Source organism: Rhinolophus hipposideros (assembly GCF_964194185.1).
Source record: "Rhinolophus hipposideros genome assembly, chromosome: 18".
In the NCBI taxonomy this organism is placed as follows: Eukaryota; Metazoa; Chordata; class Mammalia; order Chiroptera; family Rhinolophidae; genus Rhinolophus; species Rhinolophus hipposideros.
In genome coordinates, this window is record NC_138064.1 from 14,429,491 (window position 1) to 14,449,136 (window position 19,646).

Sequence of the window (19,646 nt, forward strand, 5' to 3'; positions counted from 1 at the left end):
CCCTCTCTTGGCGCTATCAGCAGGATTGCTTGGGTGCGGGACACACTTCCAGGGCTGCTTTGGGGCTGGCTGGAGTCTGAGGAGGCCATGCGAGTTTGGGTGAAGGGGTTGTAGGGGAGGGATAGGGAGGGCTGTGGGAACAATCCATCCGGCAGAGGCCCAGCCCAGCGGATAACTTCTTCTCCCAGCCAGGGCCCATCCCTCAGGACTATTCTTTGCCTCTTCCCCAATGTCTTCCCCCCACGTCCCCAGTTGGCTGACCATTTTTGCTAGAGAGCAAGAGGGGGTTGCAAATATCTTGAGGGACCAGGTGGCAGCAGAATTAGGGCGTCAAGCGGCTTGTCATCACTGCACAAGGCGAGGCTGGATAGGACCCCCAGATCCAGTATTGTCCCATGCCCGAATCCTCCCCAGTTTCCCCTTATTTCCAGCAGCCATAGTTGGCCTGCTGTGAGGGACTGGGCGCTGCCGTAGTCCTGCCAGCCCAGTGGGACGGTGAAGTGACGAACCTAAGGCTTGAATGAAGCAGAAGACAAAACCTCTCAAGGCTGCTCCCGGCCCATGGGCTGAGCCGGGCTCTGATTTCGCGCCAAACAGAAATGAACACTATTAGTGAGGTTTCAGGAGAGTCCGTGATTGAATGCTCCCGGACAAGGCATCCCTTTGTTAGCAAAAGAAAATAAAGCGTGCATTCACATTCCCCTAGTTGAGGTGTTGAGGAGCTCTCCCAGCAGAGCCGGCACCAACATCGAAGCCCCTTCCACCTTCCTATCCGGCTCCGCCTCGTCCATTTTCTTCCTCTTTCCCTCCTTCCCACCCCCTACATAAAGAAAGAAAAAGAAGAGTGTGGGTGCGGAGATGGAGTATGTATTTATTTTACAAAAATAAATCACCATCTTCAGGCCATTTGTAGACTGAAACCTTTGGAGCAATGAGCGCGCCGCATGGACGAACGCCCTGGCGACTCCTCCGTGCCCGCGTCACCCCGGGGGCCACCCTGGCGCCCGCGCCGACCGCGCTTTCAACTCCGGTCCTCCAACTCCTTTCCTCCGCAGCCACCGTTCACCCTCTGCTGTTTATTTGTCCGCAGCGCGCCTGGACACCGGAAAAGGCGATTCCCTGAGCTCTCGGAGTTGGAGACAATTTGGGGTTCAGTCTTAAACATCTCTCCAGGTAAGCGCAGCGTCCAAACTCATCACCGCGCGGAGCTTTGCTCCCGGCTTTGGGGAGGAGTTTGCTCTGCCGGGTGGCTGCAGCCCTTTGAAAGAGGTTCTGGTCAATTTTTAACTTCGGAAGAGTTTGGAGTTGGATTCTCCTCAGCTGCACGCTCCGCGAATGCGGGGTTTCAGGCAGACAAAGACGGGCCGCAAAGCCGGCGTGGTGCAGGAGGGGCTGTCGCAGAGACCAAAGATGTGTGTGCTTGGGGGGTGGGTGTGTCAGAAGGGTGTATTTGTTTCTTCCGGCAAGTTCCAAACAAACCACTACAAGGAACAGCAGGGCAAAAGCAAGTAGAGGCCACGGGCACTGCGGCCGCTGCGTGGGCCGCTCTCCTTGTCCACTATTCGCCGCGCCTTCGGAGACTGTGAGCTGGGAAATTGTGGTCAGTCCCAGCTCTGCGTTGAGGAAACTTGTCTCGTCGCTTGCAGTTTTTCCTTGGCATGAGGGAAGTTGCTGTATTTTCCAAAATGTAGACCGTCACAGGCCGTGGGGCTCCTGGGTTCCTTTAGCCAGGCTAATCCGCTGTTCTTCCTATGAGAAAAGCACAGTTTTTCTATCTCCACGTTTTCTTTTCCTATTTTGAACAAGAGGAAAGTCTTTAAAATTCTTTTCAAGTTCTGGCTTAATTTGTTCTCTTAGTTTGGGATGCAGGGAGGTAATTACTGTGGTTTATTACCTTGTAAAAGAACCATAAATTTCGTGCTTATTTGGGGGAGGGTCTGCTGGATTAGCTTTCAGAAGCTTAGTATGAAGGAATGGGTTTGCTTTGTTCTTTCAAGGGTTACTTATTTTAAAAAGTTTTCTGATTCCCTTTCCTATTCCCTAGGCCTCAGTCTTCCCTAAAATTTGCTTCCCCAATAGATATCAGGTTGTTAATTAGTTGCAACATGCTATTCACTGATGCTCTAAGGCTGATAGGGTGTTCTGGATACAATTATTATTTTATTAGATAGGAAGTAAAAAGAGTAATAATAAAGTTGGGTTGCTTTCAGCTACTGTACATCTTTATATCAAGTATAGATGGAGCATTTCATGAATTTGCAACTCAGTGTGTACATATGATTTGCATCTCAGCACACAAAAGAAGCACTGCATATGTAAACAGTTGCAGGAGTTTGAGACCATGTGTATAAAATGATATATACATTCATATGTATCCAGAAAACGGAGCCCATTTGTACTGCAGTTGTACCCACAGGAAATATCTCATGTTAAATAATGATCTAGAACCTACACACACACACACACACACACACACACACACACACACACACACCAGGCGAAGAGAGCCTTACTGATGTAGAGTGGAAAAACCGCTGGCGTTAACTAAGGGGAGAAAAATGTTAAGTGTATTTTTGACAGAGAAATCAGATTGCAGTGTTTGAATACAGATATATCTAATCTGCCAACAGCCTTGCAAATATTGACTAAAGCTCTGTATCCTGGGTCACCTGCTCTTTTGGAGACAACTTTCCGCCTATTTTGGCTCTGGAGGTATGGAACCAGGGCCTGTGTCCGCAGCCCTGGCTGGCCAGGTTGGGGGCTGGGGGAGTGAGGAGAGCAGGCCTGGCAGCTGGGTTTCCCAGCCTGGGCCTACATACTTGAGCATCTCTATTCTTGTTCTCTGGAATGGAACTATAAAAGGCCCAGAGCCTTGCTCCAGGAAGGCGGATTTCAGAGTGGTGAAGGAGGACTCTCAGCTGCTGGTTCCCTGGTGGCTTGCCCAGACCAAGGTCTCTCTTAGGAAAGCCATTTTCACCTCCAAAGTTAAATTTCTTTTGATTCACCTCCAAAGTTAAATTTCTTTTGACTTCCTCAGATTTTTTTTCTTCACATCTCACCAAGTCACCTCATCCCACCCCAAGTCGTGAACGTTAATTGTTAAACAGCAGTTGGAGCATTAACTGGGCTGTTAATAGCAGCATGGAGGCTCCTGCCTAGAGATGGGATGCCTCTGGGCCTTGCTGGCGTTAAGGCATTTCTCTGAAGCACTACCAAAGACTTCTCTCATTGATTTATGGCCTTGGGAATTTCGATTTGCTCCAGACTGTTCTGAGAGTTCTGAAGGGGGCCCCTTCTCATCTTTGAGTAGAAGAAGCCTCTACAGAAACTTTGGTTGGGGGTGGTATGTGGAGTTTGCCAGCAATTCAGGACAATAATTCTAGGTCCTTTCTAGGCTATCTGGAGAGCTCAGTGTGAAATATTTGGTGGTGGGGGTGGGGGTGAGGGTGGTTAAAGGAGCAGAGGACAGTGTATTAGTGATCTGAGTCCTTGAGGGGACTAGAGAGTGCTATTTAGAAACTAGTCTTTGCTCCTGTCCCCCAGCCCCTACCCCCAAACCTGAGAGAAATAGGCTTTCACTTTGGGTTCTCACTTTCCAGCTTGTGGCTTAGGTCAGAGCTGGGAAAGCTGACATAGTTTCTCTCCCAGGTATACCACAGACAGAACCTTATTGAAATATTGCCACCAGCTTAGGCAGGGACTCAATTCCAAGGGATTAGGTCTCCTCTTCTTTTATTACCCTTCTGATTTGGATACCCCCATGTCCCGGCCCCCTTACTGAGGGCCTTACGGTCTTACCAGGCCTCTTCTGTTCCCCTGCAGGGGAGGCGGGCAAGGAGGGGAAGAATCATGCATAGCCTCCTAAAGCAGCTACAAGTGAGTCCTCATAGTGAGAGAGGCCTAGCCAGCTGAAGACCTACTCTCTCCAGGAAAAAAAAAATATGGCATGAGGATCCACTACCTCCGAGCACTTTCAAAATTCAGAAACTAAAACCTGAAAAGAAGAACTTTTCAGACAGCTGGTGAGAGGGTGAAGTGTTGAAATCAGTGTCACTAAGCAGAAGGCAGGAGTGGGGGTGGGGGTGCTTATTTGTTTCAGCTAGGTTCCTCCTGAGCAGAGTTGGTCCAGTTTAGTTTCTGCTGCTGGCCACAAAGTTTTCTTAGGGGAGGTGCACAGACCAGTCAGCAGAGAGGGTCCCAGGTTGTCTTGTAGGTTAATTCAAGGGATGCCAGCCAAGGTTCTTTTTTTTTTCTCCCTCTCTTGCAGAGACACTTAGATCATTTCCCCTTACATTTTTCATCATTAGAAACCTATAATTTTGTGTATCACTCAGCTATGCACTGAGGAAATGCATAAGTGCAGGTTTGGCCAGGGCACTGGGTCCTTCCAGGTTTTGTAAAACCCTGAACCCACCACTCTAGAGCCAAGCACTGCTTTCCTGGGGGACTCCCTTCACATAAAACCAACTGGACGTGGAGGAGGTGCTTTAGCCTTTTGTCAGGTAATCGTGGGCTCTTTGGGGTTTCTTCAGTGGCTGTGGTGTATGGTGTGGGTGTTAGCAAACTCCACACAATGGCAGGCAATGAGGGCGTCGACTGACTAGGCTAATCATTACTGGGTTTTCTTCTGGAAGCACGGCCCGGGCTTTGCCTTTTGATGTATTTGCCAGAGGGCCAGAGAAGACTGTAGTGTGTGGGTGTGCTGGGTTCAGCTGGTCCCTGAGTGAACCAGGGACTGTAAGAAAAGTTATGTGCACTCTACGAATGGGGACAGCATTGTTGTTTCCTTGTGTTTGGATAGAGTGTAAAGAAATATAAGCGGAGATAACTGGTCTTGTGTGGCACATGTTGTGTGTGCGTGGGGGGAGTGAAATGCCCCCAGTGTCCTATTGCCCTGGACCAAACTCTTCCCTGCTGCTGGTCAACGTCCCCTACTTCCCCTCCCCCAAAGCTCAATGTTCTGCTTGGAAACCTAGTTCCTTCAGTGATTCCCTATTTCAAATAAAAGGATTTAAGTTGACGTATGACCACGTGAGCACATAATACAGCGCATTATTGTGGCATTTGGAGCGGAGACCCGGACGGCTTCGCCTGTGATTACGTTTTCTAGATCCTCTACAGAGCGAGAGCTTTTTCCCCCACCCCCACGCACCCACCTCCTCCTTCTTCTTCCCCTTCTCCGTAGAGCGCTCTTCTAGCGGGTTGCAGTTTTCAGTGCTCATGGAGCGGTTCTGGGCCAGCTAGCCGATGGGACTCGAGGCCGCACCAGGAGGATGGAATTTATTTTAAGGTATTTCCGTTGATTGTTCCTATCTAGAGTGAGTTATGGCTGTGAGAGACAAAGGTCAGGCCAGGAGACCCTGGTTCAGGGACCGGACCCCAGCCACTCTCTTCCTTTGTTTCTCCTTTAGAACCGAAACCGTTTGAAACATTCTCCAGTAGCGCCTCAGACTGAGTTTAATTCCCTGGAAAGTGTTGGGAGGTGTAAAGGAAAGGGCACTTGAGGGCTACTCGGTGGGCCTGGTGGCCTCCAGCACTAGGGTGGCTTTGTCCACTATAGCAGGGCTTGAGTCTCCGGAGCTGAGCCCCAGGCAGAGGGAGGGTTGTGAAGTGCCCTCACAGGCTAACGTGGTGGGCACTGGGCGACACTGCCTGGAGGAGATGGGAGCTGGGTGAAAAAGGGGAATCACTCCCCGTGTTCTCTGTTTGCTGGCCAGGGGTGGAAGCTAGGGCTGACCTGGGCAGCCAGAGCAGCTGGGAGAGGGAAATCAATGAGTGTGCAGATATGCTGCCATTTTATTGATGCTTTGGGCCACTTTGTTCAGTGCTGGGTTGCAGGACTCGCTTTCTCACACATGGGACGTAAGGAGCTAGACCCGGAGGACGCGCCTTTGTTTCCTTGAGCACCCTCTGCCCGGCAGGGGTGGAGGGCAGCTCAGATCTAGGAGAGGCTTGGGGAGGGGGTGAGCATGCTGGGTGCCCAGAAGCTCAGTTATTCTAACATTCGGGAGACCGAGGAAAGAGGGAGCCTGTGGTGGGTTGGGGCTTCATAATACGCGTGGTCTGGCCACCCCCTTGTATGGCCCCAGCCGGCTTGGAGAGTTGGAGAACTGGCCGGTGCACCCTGGGCTGGAGAAAAGTCTGGAGGCAGAGTCTGCAGGAAACAGAGGCAGACTTTTCTCCAGCTTCAGAGCTCCAGAAATGGTGCTGTAGCCAGAATAGAGGAAGATGAGAGTTAAACTGTGTGCTTCCAAATTACTGGGAAAGCCCTAGCTAATTGGGCTTTGGGGACTCAGTACTTACTCCTGGGAAGGAGGGAAATTCCCTGAAAAGATGAAGGAAACTTTGCTTTCCTCTGCTCTTGAAGCAATCGGAGCAGACGAAAGGGGTGCCTACCAGGAGTCGGAAAGAAGATTTGCTCCATGACTTTTTTTTCCCAAATTGTATTTCTTTCTGTACTTGAAAAAAAATCAAATCAGGCTTCCCCTACTAGAGTGCAATTTACTTCCCCAGAATGGAAGGGTTGCTCTGTCCTCCCCCTTTGCCAGCCTCGGCACTAACAGTGTTTAACTGAGGCAGTTTCAAGTGCTCTAAAACACCCCTTGGAAATAAAATGTAAGCTTTAATTGCTGTTCAATTACTTGTCAGCATTTCATTTGATTTATGACCCAGTTCTGGCGCATTTTTGACCCAGTTAAAGACTCATAAATAATATAGTTTTGCTAGAAAGAATGAGAGAGGGAATAGAGGTTTGTTAAAGGCATCTTTTTATTGTCGCTTCAGCACCAGCAAGCGGAATAAATATCTAAGGAGGACTCTCCAGCTGGTTCTGTATAAAACTGTGCACAGTGAAAAGAAGCCAACAGTCACATTTATAGGGCGCCGGTTGGCTTTTCCTTCAAGGAAAGCTCTAAAGCCACTCTATTATAGCTAAACTATAGCTATAAAAAAGACTTCATCCCCTTTTACCCCAAAACGTCAGCTTCACCCTCACAGTCAAGTGTATTCCGTCCCCGTTCTGGGATTTTGATGCCTCTTCTTGCCAACATTTATTCTTCACCTTCGCCCTTGGCTACACAGCCAGCCAGCCCCCCAGCCATTGAGGCCCTCTGCGACATATTCACAATAAAACCCCTGAGAAGGTTAGAACGGCACCAGCGCACCTTCGTTGTTGCAAATATTCTTCTAATGCTGAGAAAATGTTTTCTTGTAGTCCCTATGGGCGAGAGATCGGGAAATACAGGGGCTTGGGGGAGCCAAAGGGTCGTTTCCGCAAAGAAAACCTCAGTGGTTTTGGTGGAGCCGGGTGCATGGCTGCGGGAGTTGCCTAGAAAGGGCACGGGGGCAGCGGCGGGTAATTTCTCACAGTGAAAATCGACAGGCGGCTTTTTTCTCTTAAAAAACAATAACAAACAAAAAAACCTTCAGCTATTACAAATTATTATTATTTTTTAAATCAGCTTGCCTGCTTTGCCCCAAAAGCCAGCCCTCTGGATTTCGGCAGAGAGGCCTGAACCCCGGCAGTCTGCGTGTCAGGGCGCCAGACCCCAGCCCTGAGGCTGGAGCACGGCTTCTGCCCGCTGCAGCTTGCCGCCCAGAAGCCACCTAGTCGGGCGGGCGGAAGCCCCAGCCCCAGCTCCCGCCCCAGCTTTCCCACGGCCCCCCGGTTCGGCGGGTCCAGGCCCCGAATTTTGCCCAGCACGGTCTCCGTGCTGGTGGAAAGGTGTGCGCCCCAGGCGCTCCAACCCTCACCTCGGCGCCCTCGGCCCTCTCGGCCCTGGCCGTCCCCTTCCCTGGTAGGTTCTCACGGAGAGCTGGCAGCCCCTGCAGCTGGCTTAGCTGCGAAGGCGGTGAGAGTAGCGTCAGCAGTTTGGAGGAGAAAGTGCGGGTTGATTATTGACCCACGCCTTCTTCAAATGCCACAGCCGACCCACCCGGTTTGAAGAGAAAATGCCGCGGAGCGGAGTTTTGCTCCGGCTCTTGCCTCCTACGCGGCCCCGTCCCCCTTTCAAGTTTCGCTGCCGCAATATGCCATAAGGAGCAAGTGTTTGCTGTTTTGTGCTCTGTTTACAGCTTTGGGGCGCCGAGTCATAAATCTTGCCCAGCCATAAATGACAAAAACCATTGGTATGCATGAGGCCACCCTGGCCGGGAGTGCTTTTTGATTTCTCCCTTTTCCCTTGGCTTTGTTTTTGCTCTAAGGTGACACTTTGGCTCCCTGACAGTTTAAACATACTACTTATATTTTTAACACCTTCCTTTGAGAAGGACCAGCCGTTGACACCTTGGAATTACACGAAAGCTCCATTTCTCTCTTTTTGCCACACACATACCCTTACAGAATTCGCTTCTGAATCTCAGGAGTTGAAGGAAGCGCCAGGAGAGAGAAAAGGCCATCCTCCTTAAAGCTGTGGAAATATTACCGGGCACACGCAGGCCTTTCCTTTGCTCAGGGTCCCTGTATACCACTAATTGGGGGTGGGGGGGAATACCGTGGATATCGGTGGGTGTTGGGGCCAGAGCTTCACTGGTCTTTCCCGTGAGTGAGCTGTGTGTTTGTGTACTGTGGATTCCGCACACAAGAGCTGGAGGACCTGGGCTTCTAGGCACCCTTCGGTGTACCTGAGCCCAGAGCACCCCCATTTCACTGTCCGACCACGGTGCGGCTCCCCCAGGCTCCTCTCCTCCTGGCTGCCAGGATTTCAGGGTTTCTGCCTAAAAACAACCAAAGGCAGCCCCTCCTGCTCTTGGGGAGATCTCTCCGAAAGGAGGCCCTATCCCAGCCTCCCCCCACCCCCAAGAGTGGCTTCGAGGTTCTTGGATTGCGGGTGGCAGGTGAGGTCAACTGCCCAAAGTCCTGGGAAATCTCCTTTCCTGGTTCTCCATCCCCTGGACCCTCGACTGGAAATATCCGGGGCAGAGGGTTACGTTGTTTCTCAAACGGATTCCTAAGAAATAGAGCCCGGCAAGAGATCCCCTTTGTGAAAGCCGTTTGTCCTCATTAGCATAATTTTCCTGGACTTTAGTGACGCCCAGGAGCAAGGAGAGGGAGGGCATTGAGGGTTGGGGGGAGGCTGCCCTCCTCCCGCCGCCACTGAGCTCTCCCTTCGCTCCTGTCCCTCCCCTCACCTCAGCCCCATCCCCCACGCCGGCCCGCGCTTCCCCGGCAGCCTCGGCCTCCCCTCCCGCCCGCCCCCAGCACCCCCCAACGCACCCCCGACCAGCCAATGCTCCTCGTGTAATATTCATAAGAAACATACCCAAGTCGGTGCCACTAGCCCAGGCAGAGCCCCGCGCAGCGCTAACGCTTATCTCCCAGCCGCGGCTGCTGCCCTCGGGAAGGGCAGGGGGCGGGGGTGTGGGGGAGGGGTGGGTGGGTGGGGTGGGTGGGAGGGGGGGTCCAAGCCGCCCCAGTCCGCCCTGGGCGAGCAGTGCCGGAGCAGCGAGGCGGCCACGCTCTGCGCCGCGGCGTCCGGACCTCGGGGTCTCCCTCCCGCCCGCCGTCTCGGCTGATGCTGAGGGTCGGTGCCCATCCCGCGCCGAGGGGACCCGGCCGGGCCGCGGAGCCGGGCCGGGGGCCAGAGCCCGAGCCGGAGGCTGCGCTCGCGGCGCTCGTCAGAAGTTAAGGTAAGCAGGGCCACAACCGGCCGCTCTCTGCGCTGAATGGCGGAGTTTACGTCTCGGTGATTTATGGCCGCAGACTTAAATCTCGGTTCAAGAAGAGTTCACAAGCCGGAGCTTCCTTCCCGGCAGTGACTGATACCCTTACACTTCGAGTTCAGGCCGCTTTCCCATCCCCGCCCCCACCTCCTCCCTCTCCCCTAGCCCAGCCGCAACTTTTCTGGGTCGGGGAGGACTAGAGGGGTGGGCAAGGGGACGCGGGGGCTCTTACCCGATGTTCCCGCTTAAACTCGGGGCGAGAGCAGGCTGAGGAAGGTGCGGGAGTGGAAAGACGGAGCGGTTTCTGAAGGAAGGAGGTTGAATTTGGGCATATCTTCCAGAGAGACAATAGGGCTTGCTTCCTGCACTCAATTTAGCCTCCTCAACTCTCTTTCAGCCCTTGCTTGCACCTGGGGGTTATTGTCCGGAAATGGGTCTCTTTGGAGGAATCTCCTTCCATCCCCAACCCTTGTTTGGGGGTGCAAAGCAAAGTTTCCTGGCTGGCAAATCTCCAACTTCTTTACTAGGTTGCAAACTTTGGGGGCTGGTTGGGGGGGGCGATTGTGTGGGTTCCCAGGTGGTTATCAGCTGACCTCAAACAATAGGAAGCACTTTGGTGGGATCTCCAAAGTGAATTCATATTTTAAGTTTATGAGGGTTGTTGTTTGCTCTTTGATTTTTAAAGATTTTTGTTATTTTACAAGACAATGCACAACTTGATGAAAAAAGACTTAGGTAAACAGCAGGCCAGTGTAGCTTGTGATAATGGATTAGCAAGTCACTTGAAATACTGCACGTTCAAAATCAACTTAATTTTGTTTTATCTAATATCTCGCTGTTCAAGTGTCTGGAGTAATTTTCTTAACCTGTCGTTTTATTTTACACAAGCCTAGTATCTTAAAAATTTATAATGGCAGACATTAACACTGCCAAACGTAATAGGAACTGTTTGCAATGAAAGAACAGGAAACTGAAACGTTTTAAGTGCTATTCAGTTTTAAATTTTATTTTATCCTTTATTTACTTTTTATCATGGTGTGTGTAGCTTCCTATCTATTTCCAAACGAGAAACAATACTCCAGGGCTCAAGATCATGCACAATAACTCCGGATGAGGGATGCTGTAATTTTTAATTGAGGTTCTGGAAAATTAATTGTGCCTGTTTTCCAGATGTTGGTCAGATTGTTGGTTTCATAATGAAATCCAAAGGAGTCCATTATTAAAAACAAAATTACAGTATAACCATCCACTGGTAGATACTTATGTCATTTTTTCTAGTTAACAAAGTGTCTGCTATTCCTGGAAAACTTGAATAACTCCAGAACTCAAATACACATAGTTGGGGTGTGAAGTGTAAATCATTTTCTTCATGAATTTGTCATTGTAATTTTGTTAAATGGTCCAAGAGACTAGCATTCTCTCTGTGTCTTTGAATATATGAACTCACACGGAACTTTTCGAAGTGAAACCAGAGTTTGACCATACAGAAGTTGAAAACAAAAATAAAACATAGATTTCACTTCTGCAAACTGCTTTCTAAATAAAAAAAACATATTTGAGAAGGCTTTCCATTGCTTTTTAGATTTCCAAGGTTGCCCTTCACTTGGTGTTTCTGAAGCAGGTAAATAGGCCAAGTAACAAATATCAACAACAACAACAACAGCAGCACACAAAGATCAGAGAACTCTGGCAAGATTTTATGGCTTGTGCTTCCATCCCTCGTCCGGAGCCAAATGACCCCCATACATCAAATTACATAGCAGTTTCTAAGACAGAACCTATTATCGTTAAGTTGGAAGGAGAGTTCAAGCCGTGGTCATGGAGATGAACGCTGGTTTTTCAGGTTCCTGGTGGGTTGTTTTTTTCTCTAATCCATCATGTTTTAACAGGTAGAATTTGATAGTTGCCCTTAATAACAGCACCTCAGAAAGTCCAAGGCAGGAGGGTCTGGAGACCTTTTGTAACAGGGGAAAAGAGGTGGGAGAGGCTTGCTGGAACATGCCTAAGAAATAGGAAAAGAAGAGGAGTAAAAAAGCTGTCCAGGATTTGAGTTTGACTTGCTGGAGAAGGTGTTGTTGGTCCCTCCTCACTCAGGATGTTCCATCTAAAGTTTTTTCTGTCCCCGTCTAAGCTGCAAAAGGTCCATTTGGAATCTACCCCCTGCACAAGGGTAGACTAACTGCTTAACAAGCTCAGCTTCTGAAACCCAGTAGGGTCCAGTAGGGCAATTGCGTGAAAAAAATTGTGCATACCTCTCTTGGATTCTGGAAGGTCCAAGAAGGGGCTGGATGGGAAGTTGTCCCGTGTCTAGGGCCCTTTTGACAAATATCAGTCCTAAAGCTAGGACTGGAGAAAAAATTGGCGACTCAAGCTCCCCTTTGCCTCCTTGGCCCTTCCCCAAAATCTCCAGAGGGAAGGAGTTGCGGGACCCTGTTGGACGAGGCCAAGGAGCGGAGGCGAAGGGACACCCCGAGTTTCTTTTTCCTTGGAAAAGAAGGATCCCAACCCGGTTCCTTTCTAGCCCATCAAGCCTTTCTTCTTTTGAACTTCAGCTCCCGAGACCCGGCTTCCAGCCCTCACTCACTCTTCTCCTCTCTCCCCGGAAAACCCCCCAACTCCAGACGCAAGTTAAGCAAATATTTGTAGCCGTCAGTAAATTCCAGCGGCTTTTTATAGCGGGGCTCTCTGCGCCCGGGGCCAAGTCGTGCTGCTAAATATTGCTGACCACTTTTTCTTTTATGGCTTTCATGTCACTTAGCTATTGAGAGTAAGATGGATTTGCGCGGAGCCCTCACAGCGCTACGCTTCTCGCCCCCACCCCCCAGGTCTGCGCGGGGCAGCCATTGGCGGCGGAGCGTCACGTGACCGCGGGGGCGTGCCAATGTGCGCCCTCACGGGTGTCAAGACCCTGTCAGAGAGTGCGATCAAGATCGTGAAACAACGCGATGCAAAAAGCGACCTACTACGACAGCTCAGCGATCTACGGTGGCTACCCCTACCAGGCAGCCAACGGGTTCGCTTATAATGCCAGCCAGCAGCCGTACCCAGCATCAGTGGCACTGGGCGCCGACGGCGAGTACCACCGACCCGCCTGTTCACTCCAGTCACCCGCTAGCGCTGGGGGGCACCCCAAGGCGCACGAGCTGAGCGAGGCATGTCTGCACACCCTGAGCGGCCCGCCCAGCCAGCCTCCAGGCCTGGGAGAGCCACCCCTGGCCCCACCACCACCCCAGGCCGCGCCCCCGACCCCACAGCAGCCGCAACCACCACCACAACCCCCTGCACCAGCTCCTGCCGCGCCCCCGCCCCCTTCTTCAGTCTCCCCCCCTCAGAATGCCAGCAGCAACCCTACCCCCGCCAACGCGGCCAAGAGCCCCCTACTCAACTCGCCCACTGTGGCCAAACAAATCTTCCCCTGGATGAAGGAGTCTCGGCAGAACACAAAGCAGAAAACCAGCGGCTCCAGCTCAGGTAAAGGGGTGCCTTCTGGAGGAGGGTCCTCTGGCCTGGCTCCCAGTCCTCCAAGCCACCTCCAGCCATAGCCAGCACCGTCTAAGATTGCTGGAACATTTCCAAGAATTCACCTCTTCTCTTTCCACCCTACAAAGGGTTCCAGAGTCTTTGCAACTAGGGAGGTGACAGGAGTCTGTGTGCCCAGGAAACCTCAGAGAGACCTGATGGAAGTCTCTCTGGACTTCTTAAAGAGCAAGTGGGGCCTAGTGAATTTGGAATCCACTCTTGGAGTTAGGAACTTTTGGGCAGAGCAAACTTGAGCTCCACTTTTTTTATTTTTAGTACACCTTATTTCTAATGAAATAGTGACACCCATCCCACACTGAAATGTAGCAGAATAAAAGCAGGCCTAATCACCCTCCAAATCAGAATCAATGCTTTGCTTATAATTAGAGCCTATTTTTAATTTTTTTGCTCCAGTAGATGGAGTGGCTGCCTTACCTCTGGGTAGGCCCTACTCAGACTATAATGAAGACAGCCAGAGATCTCCTGGGGGAGGGGATTGGGACTTGTCATCCTAATAGGAAACACATGGGCTTCCTGGAACTGGCCTCTAGTGGAGGACAGGCCCTGAGTCTTGGGCTTCCCAGTATCTTGGTTACCCTTGTCCCTGGCTTCTCCAGTTACCAGTGCTCTATTCTGATCCTGAGCATCAGGGACCTTCCTGGGCCAGGCTTTGGGGGGCCAGAGAGGACCGGAGAGCACAAGATTAGTGGGCAAAGGTGGGACAGGTTGCTTGATGACATGGATAACCCTAATTAATAGGACCCAGCATCAGAGGCCTGGGCCTCCCCACCAGAAACGGGTACTTTTGATAGGATCTCTTCCTTTGAGAAGAGAAGGCCTTCCAGATTGGGGCTTCCACTCCACCCATCTCCATTGGGGAGATTAAATAAGTGGCCAGTGGAAGCAACTGTCCAATTTTTCAGACAGAGAGGGAACGGTGTACTGAGCATATCTTAGGTGGTCTACATTCCAGTTACTAGCAAGGGAATGAAGATGGTGAAGATCTGACCACAGGGAGCTTGTAGTCTGCTAGGACTGAGTCAGAGAGTGACTGGCTCCAGGAAGGAAATGCACACCAGGAAAGCAAATGGGGTGTTAGATTTTTCTGTCCTTTGCCCCCCTGGAGGAGCCTATGATTTACAATGTAACTGGATGAGGGGCTAACTACCTAGGACAGGACAGAGGCCAGCACCCAGTTCCCCCTCCCCTTTTCTGGGCCCTGACAAATGGAGGACTCTTTGGGGCCTGGAGCAAGGAGGGGCCTCGCTGGGTCAGGGGCTGGGCGGGGCTGCGGGCAGACCCTGACGCCGCTCTTCCTCTCTCTCCTGTCCTGACAGGGGAGAGCTGCGCCGGCGACAAGAGTCCGCCTGGGCAGGCATCCTCCAAGCGGGCGCGCACGGCCTACACGAGCGCTCAGCTGGTGGAGCTGGAGAAGGAATTCCACTTCAACCGCTACCTGTGCCGGCCGCGCCGGGTGGAGATGGCCAACCTGCTGAACCTCACCGAGCGCCAGATCAAGATCTGGTTCCAGAATCGCCGCATGAAGTACAAGAAGGATCAGAAGGGAAAAGGCATGCTGACGTCATCAGGGGGCCAATCCCCAAGTCGAAGCCCCGTGCCTCCTGGCGCTGGTGGCTATCTGAATTCTATGCATTCGCTGGTCAACAGTGTCCCCTACGAGCCCCAGTCGCCCCCATCTTTCTCCAAGCCCCCCCAGGGTGCCTACGGGTTGCCCCCCGCCTCCTACCCTGCACCCCTGCCCACCTGCGCGCCCCCACCGCCCCCACAGAAGCGCTACACAACGGCGGGGGCAGGGGCGGGGGGCACACCCGACTATGACCCGCACGCGCATGGCCTGCAGGGCAGCGGCAGCTATGGGACCCCACACTTACAGGGAAGCCCCGTCTTCGTAGGGGGCAGCTATGTGGAGCCCATGAGCAACTCTGGGCCGGCCCTTTTTGGCCTAACTCACCTCCCCCACGCCGCCTCGGCTGCCATGGACTACGGGGGTGCTGGGCCGCTGGGCAGCGGTCACCATCACGGGCCCGGGCCAGGGGAGCCTCACCCCACCTACACGGACCTTACCGCCCACCATCCTTCTCAGGGAAGAATTCAGGAAGCCCCCAAGCTCACCCACCTGTGATGGTGGGCTTGGGGCTGCGCGCCAGGAGAGTCCCCCCACCCCCACCTTTCTTCACCGTTTGCTTTTTTTTGTTTTAAGGTTTTCCTGCCCCTCCCTTTTCTCTCTGTCTCTCTGTCTCTCTGTCTCTCTGTCTCTCTGTCTCTCTCTCTCTCTCTCTCTCTCTCTCTCTCTCTCTCTCTCTCTGTCTCTCTCGTCCACCCTCCTTTCCCTCCCCCCACCGTTTTGTTTTCTTTGGTAACGCGTTTTTATAGTTTTTGTGACGTAGCAATCTTGGTTGCTGGAATGGCTGTCAGTATCAGTAGCGATATTTATCTCCTCCTGCCCCTCGCTCGGCCGCTGGCCCTGCACCCTTTACCTTCTCTACTCTTTGATCAGAAACAGGGTATATGAACAAATTTTCTAGCCGAGTTCTTCAATGTGAATTTGTTCGTACATTATGGCTCCCGAGGGGAAGCGATTACTTTTTTTTTAAATTTTAGTGTTTTTTTTATTGCACTTCTTGTAAAGAGCGAGAAAAAAAATCAAAGGCGCTTTGAAACAGGGCTCCCTGTGCAAGGATGACTAAGTGTACGTCTTTCCGTGTGTGTATGCTGGTGAACAGTCAGATTTATTTATATTTTTTTTGCAAGCATTGAATAATCTAAGTTTTAAATATTATTTATCCCCATCCGTTCGTATTTATATTAAAGAAATTCTGTACCCTGATTGTTCAGAAGGTTTCTTGGGCCTTTTGTTCAATAGTGTATTGGCGTACATAGGAAATTTTTTTTTATTTGAAAGGGAAATGTAATTCCTTTATAAAAACGGTAATGATGCAATAATACCAGAGAGGATCCAGCTTTCGAAAACAGTGATTTAAGTTTGTAACATCCGGCGAAACTGAAGAAAACCTGTAAACGAGAAAAAGACTAGATTTGTTTTGAGAGTTCTACATTCCTTGCTGCTCACACTGAGAAACAAAACAAAAAAAAAATAAAGTTTTTATTCTGAATAATATCCGCGTTCGGAAGAGGTTCTTTGGCCGAAGATGGGGGTCTGCATGGAAGTGAGGCGGAGGCGAACTGGCGGAGCAGGCCGCGGCCACCCTGCAGCTCCAGCTGGGGCCTGGCCGGGCGGCTCGTCCGGGAACACGGCGAATTCTCGGTAAAGCAGCCGGAGCTCCTGGCGGCCGCAGCTTTGGAGACGCCGAGCGGCCAGCCCGCTGGGCTGCCTGGTTCCCAGCTGCCACGGAGGCCGGCAGCGGGCGCAGGGGCTGCGGAGAGCTGAGAGCGGGAGACACAAAGGCAGCCCGGCCGAGGCGCGGCGGGGGGCGCACAGGTGCCGGACGGCCCCGCCAGGACCAAGGCAGGGCGGTCTTCTGGTCCACGACCTTCCTCCGGTGAAAGCGAACCAGCCAACGCCTTAACCCGGGGAATCGCCAGCCTCGCGGAGGATGTTGAACACTTTCTAGAAGCAACTGGGCTCTCCGCGGATGCTTCGAGGCGAGGAAGAGACTGAACTGCTCACCCAGGTCTACAGCACAAGCAGCACTGAGCTCCGAGGAGCCTCCGTGAACCTTCTCTGGAGGGCTGGAGTCCTAGCTTCGGCTTCCTCTCGGAATTTAGGATTTGCCATTCTCTGGATTTATTTCCTCTCCTTCTTCCCTCCCCGCTTTCCTTTTATGGCCCCAGGGGGAGGAGAAGAGAACAAGGAGATTAATATCTTTCTAATACAAATGCAATTTTATAAGTACTTCTTCCATTTGATGCTACAGTAGCTAAACATTACATTTCTACTCCTGGATTTAAGATAGGGCTGCCTACGGGCTGGCTGGCAGAGGCGAAGGCAGGCGCAGGAAAGGGAAATTTTTTCATCTCCAGCGGAACCAAATTCAGAAAGTGCAAACCTCAGAACTGCATCCCCACCAGCATCCTTCCCCCTGCCAAAGCTGGAAGTGAGGAACCACCTGCACCTGGGGATCAGGAGCAACCCATGTGAGAAAGAAATCCCCCTTCTCCCTGGATTGTATCTTTCTGATGCAGAGATGGAAAATGTCGCCATTTTGTTTTCAATCCAAAATATCCATCTTCATGGCCCCTATCTTCCCCCTGAGAAGCTCCCTCAGACGATCTTTAGAAACAGGCACTGGAGCCATTTCTGGGTACCTGCTGGGTATGCAGGAGCTGCTTTTAGGAAACCTCCTCACGTTTTAAGCAAATGAAAAGGGCTAGGAAAATGCAAAGCCAGGCAGCTTTAAAGATCTGGGTGTTTTCTCTCACAGCCAGAGGTGCTTCCGCCACATGTATCCTGGGGCTCCTGGTGTGTGTGTGTGTGTGTGTGTATACATACATATATACATATGTATGTATACACACATATATATACATAAGAATATATATATTCTTTTTTAAAGAGTTTGGGATGTGGAAGATGTATATTTGCTCCCTATCCCACGCCAAGCTCCCTGCTGAAATATGGCGCACCTCAGAAATGCAGAGGCTGGAAAACCAGTCTTTGTGAGGACTGCAGCTTCCGCCCTTCTGGTTGTTCACATCTGAACTGAGCAAGCTGAGCAGATTCAGGAGTCTTCTTTTAAGTAATAGTTTTAGAGAAGTGCATAAAATTACCTGGAAAAATAAGCAACACTGAGGTTGGGGGAGAGGGAGAGAGGAGAGAAGAGAGGGAGGGGGGAGAGAGAGAGAGAGAGAGAGAGAGAGAGAGAGAGAGAGAGAGAGAGAGAGAGATCCATCCATTCAGAGAGGAAAATTTCCCAACAATACCATTTCTAAAATTTACTCTTTAGCTGACCAGTTTGGAGGCTCGGAGGCTTCCTCTTTCCCTCAGGGCGGAGATTTTTAAATAAGATTCCAGTATGATTTCCCACATCTTGCCAGTCAAGGCATACATTTTGGCTTTCAAAGAAAAAAATATTGATCTCACCCCCAGCTTCCTAGATGTTAAAAAGAAATCCTTATTAAAATATCTCCTGAGTTAAACCAATAGATTTGGGCAAGATTTCAGTGTTGAATGGTCAAAGAAAAGGGTTTTCTTCCAGATGGTATTTGAATTAAGGCCGCTGAGGCAGCAGAAAGCTCTCACCCACGCAGCCCCTGACAAAGCCGCGGAGATATGGGAGCAGCACAGCGCTGCTCCTTCTCTGTAACTCCCCCTCCCCTTAGTCCCTCAATATTTTCTGGTAAAACCAAATGCCAAAAGCTGCCATCCCGGAGTCCGCAAAGCACCTTTCTTAAAAGCAGCCTTATAACTCTTTACTCTGCCAAAAAATATCTTTAAAAAGATATTTTCCTTGTTTACTTGCGTTTCCTGCTCTCCTCTTTGCTCGGCCACATTTGATCTTGGAAAGAGCTCGAAGCTGAAATGTGTTCTTAAAGGCCAGAAGCTGTCAAGGCTTTTGGTGAACAAGATTGATCGCGCCCAGACTTCCTTCAGAGCTTTGTTTGGAATAAAAGCAAGAAAACTGAAAAACCTCACATTTTCCAAAATAGCATCTCTATCTGTAAGGCGATGCTCTGGGCTAGTCAACGATGGAGGCCACTTTATATTTAATTTCCAACCCACGAGCCCTTTGATGCTGGCCTCAGAGATGGAGTCCTATCCTTGTGCCCTGCTCGGCCTTTCTTGTTTTCTACGTAGGTTTTTCTCCCCCGCCAACCTCTCTCTCCCTGGCCGTCAGGATGATTTATTTTTCTGCCACCGATGCCTGCCAGCCTGGGGAGTCTGATCACTTGGTCCATTTCAAAGGAAGCAAAAGCGAATCATCATTCTCGGGGTTTTGGGGAAAAGAGATACCTTCAGGTTTCTCTCTCAGCCTCCTTCCCTCTTTATGGCTTGGTGGATTTTTAAAAAGTTATTGTTTGGTACCCAAAGGTGTTATCTTTTGAACCCTCCAGCACAGTCCAAGATGCGCTCAGTCTCAAGTCTCCGAATGGAAAAAAAAGAGAGCGTGAACAGAGAAAGAGAACCTTTATGATTCATTCTTGGGTCACCCTGTCTCATCCGCAGTGCTGCTTCCCACAACAGAACCCGAGTGCAAACATCCTTGGTGACCAAGGAGCGGGAAGGTGCGGGAGACAATTCGGGCTGCCAGGGAGCACTCACTGCATCTGAATCAACAAGCCCCAAATCAGAGACACGAGGAGAAGAAGAGGAGGAGGAGAGAGAGAGAGAGAGAGAGAGAGAGAGAGAGAGAGAGAGAGAGAGAGAGAGAGAGGAACAAGCGCCTTCTCCCTCCTGCTAACTTCCAACAGACTTCCTGGAAATCAGAAATACTCACCGCACCCGAGCCCTACGGGTATGAAACCCAGAATGCCAGGAGCCGCACACG

The 19,646-nt window shown here is 51.1% G+C and overlaps 1 protein-coding gene across 1 annotated transcript; it reads left to right on the forward strand.

The window, feature by feature from the left end:
• Window positions 1–1,090: 1,090 nt before the first annotated feature.
• Window positions 1,091–16,311, forward strand: HOXA3 (homeobox A3). Its single transcript, XM_081080236.1, has 3 exons — window positions 1,091–1,173; window positions 12,486–13,131; window positions 14,517–16,311. Exons 2-3 carry the CDS (start codon window positions 12,606–12,608, stop codon window positions 15,320–15,322), a joined length of 1,332 nt encoding a protein of 443 aa, XP_080936362.1. The 5' UTR covers window positions 1,091–1,173; window positions 12,486–12,605; the 3' UTR covers window positions 15,323–16,311.
• Window positions 16,312–19,646: the final 3,335 nt, after the last annotated feature.